The 14,532-nt window shown below is 36.7% G+C and overlaps 1 protein-coding gene across 1 annotated transcript; it reads left to right on the forward strand.

Moving 5' to 3' along the window:
• Positions 1-292: 292 nt before the first annotated feature.
• LOC123537046 (invertebrate-type lysozyme-like) lies at positions 293-6,860 on the forward strand. Its single transcript, XM_045320586.2, has 4 exons — positions 293-542; positions 1,472-1,566; positions 2,062-2,173; positions 3,002-6,860. The coding sequence occupies exons 1-4, from the start codon at positions 368-370 to the stop codon at positions 3,208-3,210; spliced, it is 591 nt and encodes a 196-aa protein (XP_045176521.2). The 5' UTR covers positions 293-367; the 3' UTR covers positions 3,211-6,860.
• The last annotated feature ends 7,672 nt before the right edge of the window (positions 6,861-14,532 follow it).

Raw genomic sequence — 14,532 nt, forward strand, 5'->3', positions numbered from 1 at the left:
CTTTGGGTCACCAAGTCAAAGGTCAAGGTTCTGCGGGAGCATTTGTCACCATTAGTGACAGCTCTTGTTTAGACATGAAGTAAACTTAAAATATAATTATGTTAATCAAAATCAAGATCTGCACTGTTCGCCATTCAGTCAGTATCTTTTTTTTTAGTAAGCACCCCTTTTAACATCTAATGGTACTGTCCAAATTGAAATTTGGAAAAGATCATTATAGAAATTTAGCAGGGTAAGAGTTAAACTGACATGTAAATGTAAAAACTGGAGGTTATTTTATCTTCCTCTTTGAACTCCTTACATAACGCACTTCAAATACTTCCGCCTCTTGCCAATCGATTTAATATCTTATATAGAATGACTTAACATGGCCGGATTAAGTAATTTATTTGAATTGTTTTTCTTTATATGTTGTGTTTGTTTCATAAACAGTTCGCGAATAGAGGATATATCGCGTGTGAACGATGTACACCAAGAAACAAAAACTATAGACAATGTGGCATATAACAGTACGACAGCAGTTTCTGCTTCCCGCGAAACAGGTATGAACTTTATAAAGTTTTGTTTGTTTTGTTGGGTACACAGTTTAGGCCTATGTTTTTTGTATATAAGTTTATGTATCGTTGCCAGCGGGCGACTACTCCAGAAGACTAGCTGTTAGTAATCTTAGCAGGAGAATAGTGCAAGATACAGAAGACGCTCCCAATTCCAGAAGCTTCCCTGTTTCTTTAGCGTGCCAGATGTAAGGCACCTATACACGGGACTCTTATCCCAATGTTTTTAAATAAATCGATTTCTGATCAATTATTACGACGAATGGAGTTATCGCCTTTATATACTTCAACTTGACGTAGCGGAAACTACTTCGGAAAGAAGGCCGGAAGATTAAAACTGAGTATTAAAAACTGCTAACATTTTACGCCTCTGTTTAAATGAATTAATCATAACCAACCGACCAATAATAATTTACGAAAACGTTATATTTGAGCAGAATAGATATAAACACATTTATTATTTAAAATTGACATGGATGAACACATGTACCGTTTCAGTTAATAAATTGTTTACATTTTCTTGTTTATATACAGAAAAGATTTTTGTATAACTTAACAGTATGCACTTAACTTCTGTCATTGACAACCTTTTTTGATTTCAGCGATGCATGAGAACCATAACAATCAAACAGTAATATAAGCATGCTGTCGTTTAAATTGTATCTAATCATTTGACCTAAATGATTATACAATAACAGTGTTATTGAACGGTTGGTTACCTCTATTGTAAACGTTCTACATTAAACTTGTTAATTTTAAAATAATCTAACTTAGGCTAAATGTTGATGTACTTATGTAACTGGGTCGTTTAAAAATATTTTGTTTCAGGTTTTCAAAACTTCTTATCTAACTTCCGCGTCAATACCATATCGAATATAAATGTTTTTGGGTATCATACCAAGATTGAATGTTTTCAGATTTCAAATCCAAGCTCCTCGATCTTGCGAGGATAGGGAACTATGGGATTGCAGGCGGAATGGTGTCGATAGATTGTATGAGATGTCTCTGTCTGGTAAGTGTAGTTCCCACTTTAATTTTTATTCCGCCGTTTCGTGCATGATGAGGGATGTCATGAAGGTGTCATTCGGAACATCGTGGCAGACGCCGCAGACGACAGAAGGAATCATTCGGAATTTCGCAGCAGACGCTGCACAGAGTGACTGCCACAATTATCCGGACAGGATAAAATCGCACAACATGGAATAAGACCGGCGTTTAATCGTGTTGTAACATAGTTCCTTCGCTCGTGATTTAAGTGACACTTCCACTCTAAGGACGTGCAATAAGTGTTTCTGGGCTTCTGTAGAAATGGCCTCACACTATATTTTTCTCAAATAGCTTTTTTAATATAATTAGTACATTTTAAACACATATTCAGACACTCTATCTTTGTTTTCAACTTCACACTAATCCAAAATGAAATATGATATATCGTATTATTGTGCATTGTAAATATGATAAATATATAATATGATAAATTTCATACAAATATAATGCATATTTGCAGAAACAGTCAAACTGTCTTCCGATTGGATGCAAAATGATCAGAGGTTCCTTAGGCTGTGGATACTTTTTCTTATCGCATTCTTACTGGCTTGACTGTGGAAAACTGGGACACGGTAAGTGTTTATGTACTAAAAATGACGCGGGGAAATAGATCATCTGGTTCAATGTGCGGATTGAAATATCTGGCTGGAGGATAACTGTTTAGGCGGTAACGAGGCACTGTCGAGTACTGCAAAAGAGTAACCCGAGAGCAGAACGTTTCCATCCGCACCTACAACCAGTGATAAATGTATATATAAAACGAAGGATATTTCTAAAAGCACTATTTATAGCTTTTCTAATACTGGAAAAAACACATGAAAATCCTGTTCGGTATGTAAGAAATGTTTGTCTGGTTAAGATGTGCTTAAATTGTCTTTTGCACGTGAGCATTAATGTAATTTCTTGAACTTTTCTAGTTGGATTTTGTTCAAACTTAACATAGAAACGCTAGGTTTTATGACTGTATAGTAGTCCAAAGATCTAGAAATGAATGTACATACAATAGTGTTAAGTTGCTAGACAACGCAAGATACGTTTGTGATGAGTTGGATTTATTGTAACAAAACGTATTTGATATTATCTTGATGTTAAATCGCTGGTTAATGCAAGACTATTCCAATTTAGGTTTCAGTTTTTAATTTCCGTGTTAATTTTCGAAGTTTCATGTTCCCGGGTAAGCCAATGAAATGAAACAGAATAGGACTCTTTACTCATGTCTTTCAATAATTTTCGTATAATTTCTATTAGATTTCTTTTTTTTCCTCATACCCTTGAGATCACTATTGACCCGTTTTGAAGCGTGTTGTCAAGATACGGATAATGATTTTATTTATATCTGTTTGAAGTGTTTCAAATTTTGGTGTATTACAGTCTTTCAATAATTTGTTACAATATTTCAGATTGGCGTTCCTGTTCGAATGATTTAACATGTTCCTCTCAATGTGTTCAGAAATACATGGAACGTTACGCCCGCAGGTTCAGCTGTTTTCTCAATTGTTCGGGGTATTCACGTGAGCTCAAAGGTGGTCCGAATGGATGCAATAATCCGCGAACAGTGGCATACTGGGAAGCTGTGCAAAAGGTGCCCGGCTGTAAAGGGGTTGAATAGTGCTCAATCCAGGGCTCGTGGGTTCGAGCCTCACTGGGGTCATGACCATGTCTTCTCATAGGTCACCAGAACTGGGTTTTCCAGGAAGCGAACTCGAGAGTGGTTCAAATAAGCTTAAAGCTTCCATCACAATCGAGCTAAAATAAATTAGTATAAACTAATAGTTGTAAATGTAAATATACCCAGAGGTTGATACTCACAGAACGTCACTAAAGAAGTGCATTTAGTTGCTTGCTTTACGCCAAAACAGTAGTCACGTTAGAATGCACAATGACGCAGATGTTTTGATCGGCATGTAACGTGAAGTATTTCTCACGTTGAAATTGCAAACACATGAAAAATGGACGCTTATATCAACAACGCAAAGTTCTGCGGATGATACGATTTAAAAATTTCTTAATTGGTTGTTTTAGAAAGTATGGTTTTAAAGTCTGTAAGATAGGCCAAGAACCTTAACTCTAGGATGCATTTTTTTTCAGAATTATAGCCTTTTTTGTGCATCGAAAAATGTAATTTCTTCGTGAAAACATTTGTTTAAATCGATTTTTCTTGAATACTGTAAGAGCTTCAGCTTTGCAACTGTGTACACTTGTCTATCATTATAAGGTTAATTAGTAAGTCGAGAACAACAATTCTGTCTTGTGTATTGTGTCAGAATTCCTAGAAAATTTGTAATTCTTGTTTTTATCTCATCTAAGCATTGCTCAGGTGAGTTTTTGTGATCACTCGATGTCCGGCGTCCGTCGTCTGTCGTCTGTCTGTCTGTCAACATTTAGCTTGTGTATGCGATAGAGGCTGTGTTTTTCAACTGATCTTCATGAAATTTTGTCAGAATGATAACCTTGAGGAAATCTAGGCCAAGTTCGAAAATGGGTCATCTGGGATAAATAAGTAGAACACTAGGTCAAATCAAAGAAAAAACTTGTATATGCAATAGAGGTTGTATTTTCCAACAGATCTTCATGAATTATGATCAGAATGATTACCTTGATAAAATCTAGACCAAATTTGAAAATGGGTTATCTGGGGTCAAAAAGTAGGTCTCTAGGTCAAATCAAAGAAAAACCTTGTGTATGCGATAGAGGCTTTATTTTTCAACTGGTCTTCATGAAGTTTTGTCAGAATGATTGCCTTAATAAAATATAGGCGAAGATTGAAAATGGGTTATCTAGGTTCAAAAACTAGGTCACTAGGTCAAATCATAGAAAAACGTCGTGTGTGCAATAGAGGCTGTATTTTTCAATTGATCTTCATGAAATTTGTTTGAAATGATAACCTTGATAAAATCTAGGCCTAGTTTGAAAATATGTTATCTGGGATCAAAAACTAGGTCACTAGATTAAATCAAAGAAAAACCTTGTGTATGCGATAGAGGCTGTATTTTTCAATTGATTTTCAAGAAATTTGGTCAGAATGATTGCTTTGATAAAATCTAGGTCCAGTTTGAATATGGGTTATCTGAGGTTAAAAAGTAGATCACTAGGTTAAATCAAAGAAAAACATTGTGTATGCGATAGAGGTTGTATTTTTCAGTTGATTTTCATGAAATTTGGTCAGAATGGTTGCCTTGATCAAGTCTAGATCAAGTTGGAATATGGGTCATCTGGGGTCAAAAAGTAGGTCACTAGGTCAAATCAAAGAAAAACATTGTGTATGCGATAGAGGCTGTATTTTTAGATTGATCTTCATGAAATTTGGTCAGAATAATCATCAGTGCGTTGATGAAATCTAGGTCAAGTTTGAATATGGGTTATCTGGGGTCAAAAGCTAGGTCACTAGGTCAAATCAAAGGAACACCTTGTGTATGGGATAGAAGCTGTATTTTTCAATTGATCATCATGAAATTTGGTCAGAATGATTGACTTGATAAAATCTAGGTTAAGCTCGAATACGGGTCATCTTGGGTCAAAAACTAGATCACTAGGTCAAATCAAAGAAAAACCTTGTGAATGCGATAGAGGCTGTATTTTTCAATTGACCTTCACAAAATTATGTCAGAATGATTGCCTTGATGAAATCTAGGTCGAGATTGAATATTGGTCATCTGGAATTAAAAAGTAGGGCATTAGGTCAAATCAAAGAAAAACCTTGTGTATGCCATGGAGACTGTATTTTTCAATTGATCATCATGAAATTTGGTCAGAATGATTGCCTTGATAAAATCTAGGTCGAATTCGAATATTGGTCATCTGGGGTCAAAAAATAGGTCACTAGGTCATATCTAAGAAAATACTTGTTTAAACTCCAGAGACCACATTTATGGTCCAATCTTAATGAAAATGTGCCAGAATATTTGTTTCCATGAATCACTAGGTCAAACATGTATACACTGTTATGGTATGTTTCTCAGGTGAGCGACCTAGAGCCATCTTGGCCCTCTTGTTTTATGAATATGTTTATCACAGTCGTAGTCAGTTATTGACTGCTGGTAGTATCATGTAGATCACTAGTAGATAGGTAAGAAGACAAAGAAACATTACTCTTTTCTCGCGCATTGCCTTATTTCAAGTACATACAGATGAGCGTTGGTCTATGCGGGGGATAATCAAAATCCCTTGATCAAAATCCTCTCCACTGAAAAAAGACAGGGTACGCACGTTACTGACAGGTTAGGGTTAGGTTTAGTGTATATTAAATGCGCGCGTACACTCAATGCAGGAGATTTAATGCCGACCTCTTGTTTATTCGTTTGCGTACACTATGGCAGTTTTGATTAAAACAGATATTGCATTTAGATTCGAACTCGCGGATTTTAAGTTTCAGGACATTTATTATCAATGAACAATTAATTCTCACAGATATTAGAGAATTCATATAATTAAAGAATAAACAGTTTGATCTCAATTTCATTTTTACGGAATAATACTATAAAGTTTCTTAACTAGTTGTAAGTGTAGATGGGAATACCCGACTTGATGGTAACCGTACAAAGTTACCGCAGTAAACAGCCAGAGAGCCGAATATTCCTATCCGCTTCTGAAACAATTTAAGTGATGTAATCTTTTTCTTGCATGCCATATATAGCTAATAATGATAAAGTCAAAATCAAACGAATGAGTGCCGTTTTCTTGCCGTAAGGTATTCAAACAAATCGCGCAACAATTACGTCCGTTAAAAAGAAAATACCACCACGGGTCAAGAGCAAACACAAACCTAGAGTTCTGGGTTTGTTTTACCATCTGGGACTTAACGTTATGTATTTTGTCGTAGAATAGCGTTTTATGAATCAAGAACTATACTATAAGAAAAAAGAAGAACTAAGAACTATCATGATATTTGACTTAAGGTTTTATGTCAAATAAATATTAAAGCACGAATCTACTTAATAAACGTGGTTTGTGATACATCATTTAAAGCGCGGGTGAAAACACTGGGACCTCCCCCCCCCCCCTTGTATGCAAGAAAGCACATGCAACGTCGGTTATTTAATCTAACTAAGATGGCATATGCAATGTGGATTTGATGTTTGTGTTGCGCCTAAATAAAAATGACGAAATTTTACTTTTACTTGAAATTCATTTTCGCTTTGTACGTGTACTTCAATATTGTGTCGAGAGAGCGGAAAAATGTGCCAAACACAATTGCTTTTTAAAAACTATTTTATTTCTATTTATACATATATATTTTAGCAATAAAATGTTACACAAATTTATGAATTTAATTCAGTATTCCACCTCTAGATTTGCAGAAATAACGCTGGTCACACTGTGTTGGTAAAAAAAAAACACCTTATAAACAATTATTAGAAGTTGTATAACATATAAAAGGTGCGTTGCCTTCTTTTGTGTAAACTTAAGAACGTGAACAGTTTAAGTTTCTCTAATAAAATACAAATTCGTTCCCATGTGAAACAATGAACACAATCCACAGTTCGTGAGGGTGACTATAATACAGGTTAACTACCTTTTGTTTCGCTATTTCCCCTTTGATATGAAGTGCATTTGGACGCTGTAGAAAATATCGTTCAAGGCTTATACAATTTATCTACGATAAAAACTTTCCGACTAAAATATAATTTTGATATGTCTTGTAAAATAAAAGCCCTGTGAAACACATAACGCAACCGAGCAAAATAACAGAAGACTCGAAAACTGTTAATGAAGGATAATGAAAAGTGTAATATCCTTTTTGCCTACTATAGCATCGGCATAAGTGGAATACTTATAACTATAGTCCAAGTTTGTTGCGACTTTTCACGGCCGCAACTTAACACTTAAAACTCGGGATGTCTTTATGATAGTTAAAGTTGATTAATCTATGAAGCAGATAGAACGCAACCGAAAAAAATAATAACAAACTGTGTTTGAGTGAGTGTTCATGAGAAGTAATGAAAAGTGCAACACCACTCAAGCCCCCATAGCACCATTTAAGCCAAGCACATTGGATGGACTAAAAAGCCGAGATGATCAGAAATAGTAACGATATGGCGTCGTAAAAATCCTCTCCTCGCCAAAATGCTAGTATATGAACATACATTCAGATTGTAAATGAAATACTTTTTGAACGTGTGTTTTAATGTGGTATAAGCATTCTGTCTTTCGACACTTTGTTCGAGAACTGATACACAGAAATCGTCTGCTGCTGTTTCAATGCTTCTTTTGACTGTTTCTTTCCAAAGGTTTGCTTTGTGCTACAAACCGTAAGCATGCTGACCAATTAAAAGCATGTTTCTGACAAAAAGTATTTACATAGGCCAATCATTCCAAATGCTAAAAACTTCGAACTGTAAAATCCGCGAAATTCCGGAGAATGGAGGCGTGTAAATTATGCTGAGTCACTGCTCTCGTCTGTTCGATTAAAATGACACCCAGTAAAATGCAATTGCTGAAGCTTTTGTGTACTCTAATTCAAAACTATATGCGGTAAGATTAAGAGTCATGTCCATGTGTTAAATACTACTGCATTTTCTGAAGGCGTATCAGACACAAAAACCCGCTTTACCATATGGCAGCAATGGTAATCTTGTTTGATTTCCGGGATTGACCATGCAATGAAAATGATGCAATTCTTTGTCAGTATAAAAATATTAAAGCTGTATATTTTTCTAACATAATAGATTCCTCACTGTTGATCAACTCTAGGAAATAGTTTTTCCTTGCGGCTCGATCATTGTTGACTTTCTTTGAATTTTCAATTTCAGATAATATTCTCCAAGAGCTTTGTAAGTTTGAAACTGCATATTTTGAGTCTACTTCGAATCCAATATTCATAATGACTAAACAAGCTTTTACTTTCATTCGAATAAAGAATTGTTCGCTACTTCCAAGTTGGCATATTTATAGTTCTTGCTCCGCGTAACGGACGCAAGACGTGAAAGCATCTGTACAGTGTCCTTTGTCCAGCATTTCTGATGCTACGTCATAAAATTCCTGCTACGGAAAAGGATACATAAGGAGATGGACTGAACAAACTGGTAAAGGAATGCAGTCAAGCTTCCTTTGTGTTTCATTTAAAAGGTCAAGTGCCTGATGATGCTGGCCGTTACAATGGAAAGCAGACGCCAGTTTTAATCTTGTTGAAGAAGCATCAGTCTGAAACCTCTCCTAGATCTTCTATGATTGGTTGTTTCTTTTTAACTCTATATGCGGAGCTGAATGACGTAAGCCTTGCGCTGAAGTGTGGCCCAAATGACCTTGTTAAAGCACGGTACGAAGTAACTCTATGACTAGTTTCAACGTGTTGTGCACATATGTTTGTACTGAAAATATATCGTGCGTATGAATTTCGTCACTGAATATTACTAACACGTGTTCATTCATCGGCGTGAAGTTGGCAGTACAGCAGTAGCAGCAGTTAACTGCTCCTACTGCCAGCAGTTACATCAGTTAACTGCCGCTACTGCCAGCAGTTACAGCAGTTAACTGCTCCTACTGCCAGCAGTTACAACAGTTAACTGCTGCTACTGCCAGCAGTTACAACAGTTAAATTGCTTGTACTACCACAAGTGAAGTGCTGCTATTGCCATGAGTTATTAGTCAGTTTTAAAGTTAGCGGTGCTTTATACTTTTTAATGGAACGGTCTGTACTTTGGATAGTGTTTGCAAATACAATATAGTAGTATAGATTTATTTTGTATAATAATTATTTTAACAACAAAAAGATGAACCGCCTAAATAGCTGTGATATTATGGTAGGTATAAGCAGTGCTTGTATATCCATCAGTATTTTAATCAATATAAATTTTCATCTTTAATACAGTGTTATGTAAAGCCGCAACAGATCAAACGAAATTATATGGAAGTCTAATGCGTATTATATTATTTTTTTTAGGAGTAAGTACAAAATATTTTATATAATGCACAATGGATGTGATGCATGCATGTGCAAATCAAATTATTTATATTTTTATGAAATTCTTGGCTAAAAAATATTGTACTGTGGACTCTGACGAATTAGCTGGCGAAACTTACCAATAATGAAAAATTATGCATGGTATTTTGCGTTAAGATGAAAAGAAAAATAGAAAACATACACTAGTAAGTGAAAGAATGGATTAATTTTATCGCAGATAAAAGGTTAATAAAAAATGAATTGACAGAGTACAGAGTCCCAACCGCTTACGGGACAATACTCTACGCAACCACAACACCATTTTATTTAGACAGGAAGTGAATATACATTGTAATAAAACACGGCTGATTTACAAAATTGAGACGAGCCTATAAATTGAACTCTCAAATGTGAAATCAGTTTATAGTGTAGTGTATTTAACTCTTGAGTTTTAGCCTTTACTATGATGTAATTACCTCCCCAGATTGTATTTTAAGAAACTGAAAGTAGAAAATCCCGCGCTTTTCTAAATTGCAAGGGATGGTTTCGAATTTGGCCCGGGCACGTTTTCTAAATAAAATGAGTACATGTGTTTTATAGGCATTTATATTCAAATAGTTATTTTTGATGATAACTGAAGTAAAAATACAAACAATAGTTTGAATAAAGTTGTTGTGTGCTAAAATCGAATTTTACCAGCTCCCGATTGAAAATTGAAAGGCGATGAAGATTATGCAAAACAGGAAAGGACAATTATCCATCAATGTATTCATTCATGTACATTGTACAGATTAACATCATGACTGTAAAATCAGACAGAAGTTTGGGGTTCCCCAGCTCCGCCCCAGACCTTGACTTTTGGATCGGACCGGGTGGCCGTTGTAGAGGGGGTCGTCCCCCACCCGGCACGGGTGGCCGCCATTCGGGGAAAACTCTTGTTTGGGAGGAACCCGGGGTGAGGTGTGAGGCGGGGGTGGCCTGAAATGCTTACAGCAGTTAATAGGAGGACCCTACGGGACCTTGACTTTGGGACGGGACCGGGTGGCCGTTGTAGAGGGTGACGGTGTATGGGGGGCCAGCATAGCGGCTACCCCGGGAAAACTCTTGTTTACTCGTGAGCGGGTCTCAAACTTGGTCCGAGGCCGTTTTTGGAAATTGTCACATTTTTCAGTTTGGGCACCCCCAGCTCCGCCCCAGACCTTGACTTTTGGATCGGACCGGGTGGCCGTTGTAGAGGGGGTCGTCCCCCACCCGGCACGGGTGGCCGCCATTCGGGGAAAACTCTTGTTTGGGAGGAACCCGGGGTGAGGTGTGAGGCGGGGGTGGCCTGAAATGCTTACAGCAGTTAATAGGAGGACCCTACGGGACCTTGACTTTGGGACGGGACCGGGTGGCCGTTGTAGAGGGTGACGGTGTATGGGGGGCCAGCATAGCGGCTACCCCGGGAAAACTCTTGTTTACTCGTGAGCGGGTCTCAAACTTGGTCCGAGGCCGTTTTTGGAAATTGTCACATTTTTCAGTTTGGGCACCCCCAGCTCCGCCCCAGACCTTGACTTTTGGATCGGACCGGGCGGCCGTTGTAGAGGGGGTCGTCCCCCACCCGGCACGGGTGGCCGCCATTCGGGGAAAACTCTTGTTTGGGAGGAACCCGGAGTGAGCTGGGGCGGTGTTTCCAAGGGGAACTCTTTTTTTTAGGAACTCGAGGCTGAATTCGGCTTGAGTGGTTTTCTTTCAGCAGTGAATACACCAGAAATATATACGAAACTGGTAAATTGCTCTCATTAGCTGTAACAGGAGCCTTGTTATTTGCTGTCATAAACATTTTACTGCTAGCAGTAATAGGAGCCTTGTAAACATTTAATCGCTGGTAGTTACATGTAAAAAAAACCTGGTATACTGGTCTTATAAACCATTTGACTGCTGCCAGTAACACATAGAAAACTGCTTTCATTGGTCATTTGACTCATTTCACTGCTGGAAGTGACATGCTCTCATAGACAACTCTGCTGGCAGAAACATAAATGAGACTTTTAAACCATTTAACTGCTGGTGTTGCATAGTTTACAGGAGAATTTAAGGGTGAATGGGACAATTTTATATAGGGCAACATTTTTTTCCTACGGGCAGAATTTCTTTAAACTTTGTATACTGTCTGAGAATCAAATTTAGAAAGAAAATATGTATTAAAGATCATAGGTACCCAGGCTTGATCCTGAATTTTCTGCCCTTGAAAGCAATAAACTGCTGTAACTGCTGGCAGTAGGAGCAGTTAACTGCTGTAACTGCTGGCAGTAGGAGCAGTTAACTGCTGCTACTGCCAGCAGTAGGAGCAGTTAACTGCTCCTACTGCTGCTACTGCTGTACTGCCAACTTCACGCCGATGTTCATTCAGTTGAATAACTTCTTCAAGCAGGAACATCTGACAGTTCCCCATTTTTCGTATTATCCGTGTTAAAATGGCAGCTTGAAAAGAATACGCTGGATAACCTTTCGCCATGATTGTCTGCCTTAAGAGCTAATCTTTTTCTTAGATGGTCGGTTTGGAAATAGGTTACCATTTTGCGTAACAATTATTTGGATGAAGCCATATACAGTTGAACCATACCAATATACATGTATCTCGTGACCCCAAATAATTCACATTTGATTTCGAAATTGAATAGTAATTCAAGGACGCTTCTGAGATAAGTTATACCAAAAACCTGTAATTTATTGAGATGTCGCTTACAAACTGCGTAAGTTGTCAGAGTACATCTTAAGTTCATTATAGTGTTAACTTTGCACACAATCGTAAAACCATGAGATGACAATTTGTAGATAAAAAATTCTCAGAACCGTTCTAAACTTATAATTATCAGAAATACAATTTCATTTAAGTGAATTTATACAGCTAAAATATCACATCAACCAATAAGGTTTTGAATGGCATTTATACATGAGATTGTATGATCACCCCATATTAAAGATCTACAGCCGTAATAGCAGGCTAACCTGCAGCGTGAATGTTGCGTATTGGTATGCTTTAAGGTAACCAAGTATATGCGACAAGTGGAATTACCTACGACATTTGGTGAATGTTACTTTGATTAGAATATACATTTTTGTTTTTGTTTGAACCATTTCGCTTGTATAATTCATACTCATTTTCTTAACTGCAAATTGTGTTAAGTGTAGGCATGGCCGTAGAGACTATTGAGGCAACCGAGGCATTTGCCTCGGTCATTTTTTCTGCCTCACTTGCCTCGGTCATTTTTTCTGCCTCACTTGCCTCGGTAGATTTTTCTACCTCAACTGCCTCGGTATTTTTCTACCTCGCCATTATTTTGGTCTCCGTCTTTTGATTTGCCTCAACTGTATGAATTACCAGGATTTCCAGTGGAATTAATCTCGGTTTAGTAACTATGTCTTCCATTTTCGTTTTCGAATAGGTTTGTTATATAAATATGGAATAAACAACAGCATTAATACACGATACGACGATACGACAACTGTGTGCTGTTTGTGAGATATTTCAGTATCCTTCTTCAGTTGATGCGCGCATTTCTGATCTCTTAATGCAAGTGGTCCTTAAATAGACGTGGTCTCTGAAGAAAGTTTGACTGTTATCCAATATATCACTGAAGGCTACCTTCCACTCTCCTCCCCGCTCACATTCTTTAAGGAAGTTTATTAGTACAGTGAGTGATAAAACATTTCTCTTGCATACATACGAATATGAAAAACTCTAGGATATGGTCAAAATTTATGTACATAAATATGTATTTGAGATCTGCCTAAAATCAGGTCTTGGTGCCATAATCGGGCCTCCTACAGCTTAGATATTATTGCGTAACTATCATTCATATAATAACAGTTACTGCAGACGCGAATTTTGTTTCCTTATAAATGGTAGATATCAAGCATGTTTATATAATCGTAAATTATCAACAAATATTTTTACCACAATTACAATAAACGGATGTCAGGTTAATATACTTGATATCATTTCATGATTCAGACATATAAAGTAAAGAAATCTTAGTAATCTTCAAAAGATTTACCAGATATAATGCTGAGCCTAGTTTTGCAGGAAAAAAAATGTTACTCATTAAGTTTCACTTGCATCGTAATCTAAACACTGCTAAATGCAAAAAAATATATCTACAATACTGTGAAAAATGAGCGTAAAATGTACGAAGCGTAATGAACACCGCAAATTTAAAAGAACGCCGCAAATTTAAGTAAGTCTTTAAATCCACCCTTACCTTTTATCTTTTATGCCTTTTAAGCTGCTGGGATCTCATTACTTGGTAATATGGGCATAAGGTGCAGCGTAATTGAACGGGAATAAAAAAGCACTTGATAACTCAGTTCGAGTAATAGAAACAGATAGTAGCCTTATACTGTAAAGACAGCGTCTTATAGAAATGCGAGACGCATTTAGGTATTTTTATACCACGAAGAGTAGCAGAGTAAGTTTCCAATCAAAATTCTTCGATGGAAATTAGTGACTTAAACTACTCAAATTTAAAATTTAAATAAACAACAACAAAACTCTTTCGGTCAGAGGTGTTGAGTCCAGTTATGACTTTTCGTTACAGGCTACACTTACCATTGCTACATTGTTCAAGATTGTTCGATTATTTTATACGAATACAAAAATTGTAAATTTAAGAAAAAGTATATACGTGTATTGCACTTTAAGTTTTCATAGATTTACTTGGATTCAGTGTTGTTATATTTTCTGGTTCTTTGGGATCATGGAGTCCATTCAATATATAATGTGTAATAGCGGTGTTAGGGGGCGTGAGAGGTGTTACACATTTCATTATCTATTATGAACAATCAAACCGAGTATGCTATTATTTTTTTTGGTTGCATTCTTTGCTTCCAAAGGATCTTTTTACTGATTTTATTTAAATATATCCATATTGTTTGTGTCAAACAAATTAAGTAATTCATTCTAGATACCAAATTCAAACATTGATCTTTCCAATTCAGTTTCCCGTATTGTAGTATCAGAGCCAAGGACGAGGGCCAAAGGTGTTGCCATAATGAAATGAAATAAATCAT

The sequence above is a fragment of the Mercenaria mercenaria genome, chromosome 17, assembly GCF_021730395.1.
Source record: "Mercenaria mercenaria strain notata chromosome 17, MADL_Memer_1, whole genome shotgun sequence".
NCBI classification, from domain to species: Eukaryota; Metazoa; Mollusca; class Bivalvia; order Venerida; family Veneridae; genus Mercenaria; species Mercenaria mercenaria.

Excerpts from the sequence above, each read along its gene's own strand:
- LOC123537046 (XM_045320586.2), top strand. The coding sequence starts at position 368 with ATGGCCGGATTAAGTAATTTATTTGAATTGTTTTTCTTTATATGTTGT. Across the intron at positions 1,567-2,061 it reads GTATGAGATGTCTCTGTCTG|AAACAGTCAAACTGTCTTCC; the intron begins GTAAGTGTAGTT and ends GCATATTTGCAG. Across the intron at positions 2,174-3,001 it reads CTGTGGAAAACTGGGACACG|ATTGGCGTTCCTGTTCGAAT; the intron begins GTAAGTGTTTAT and ends ACAATATTTCAG.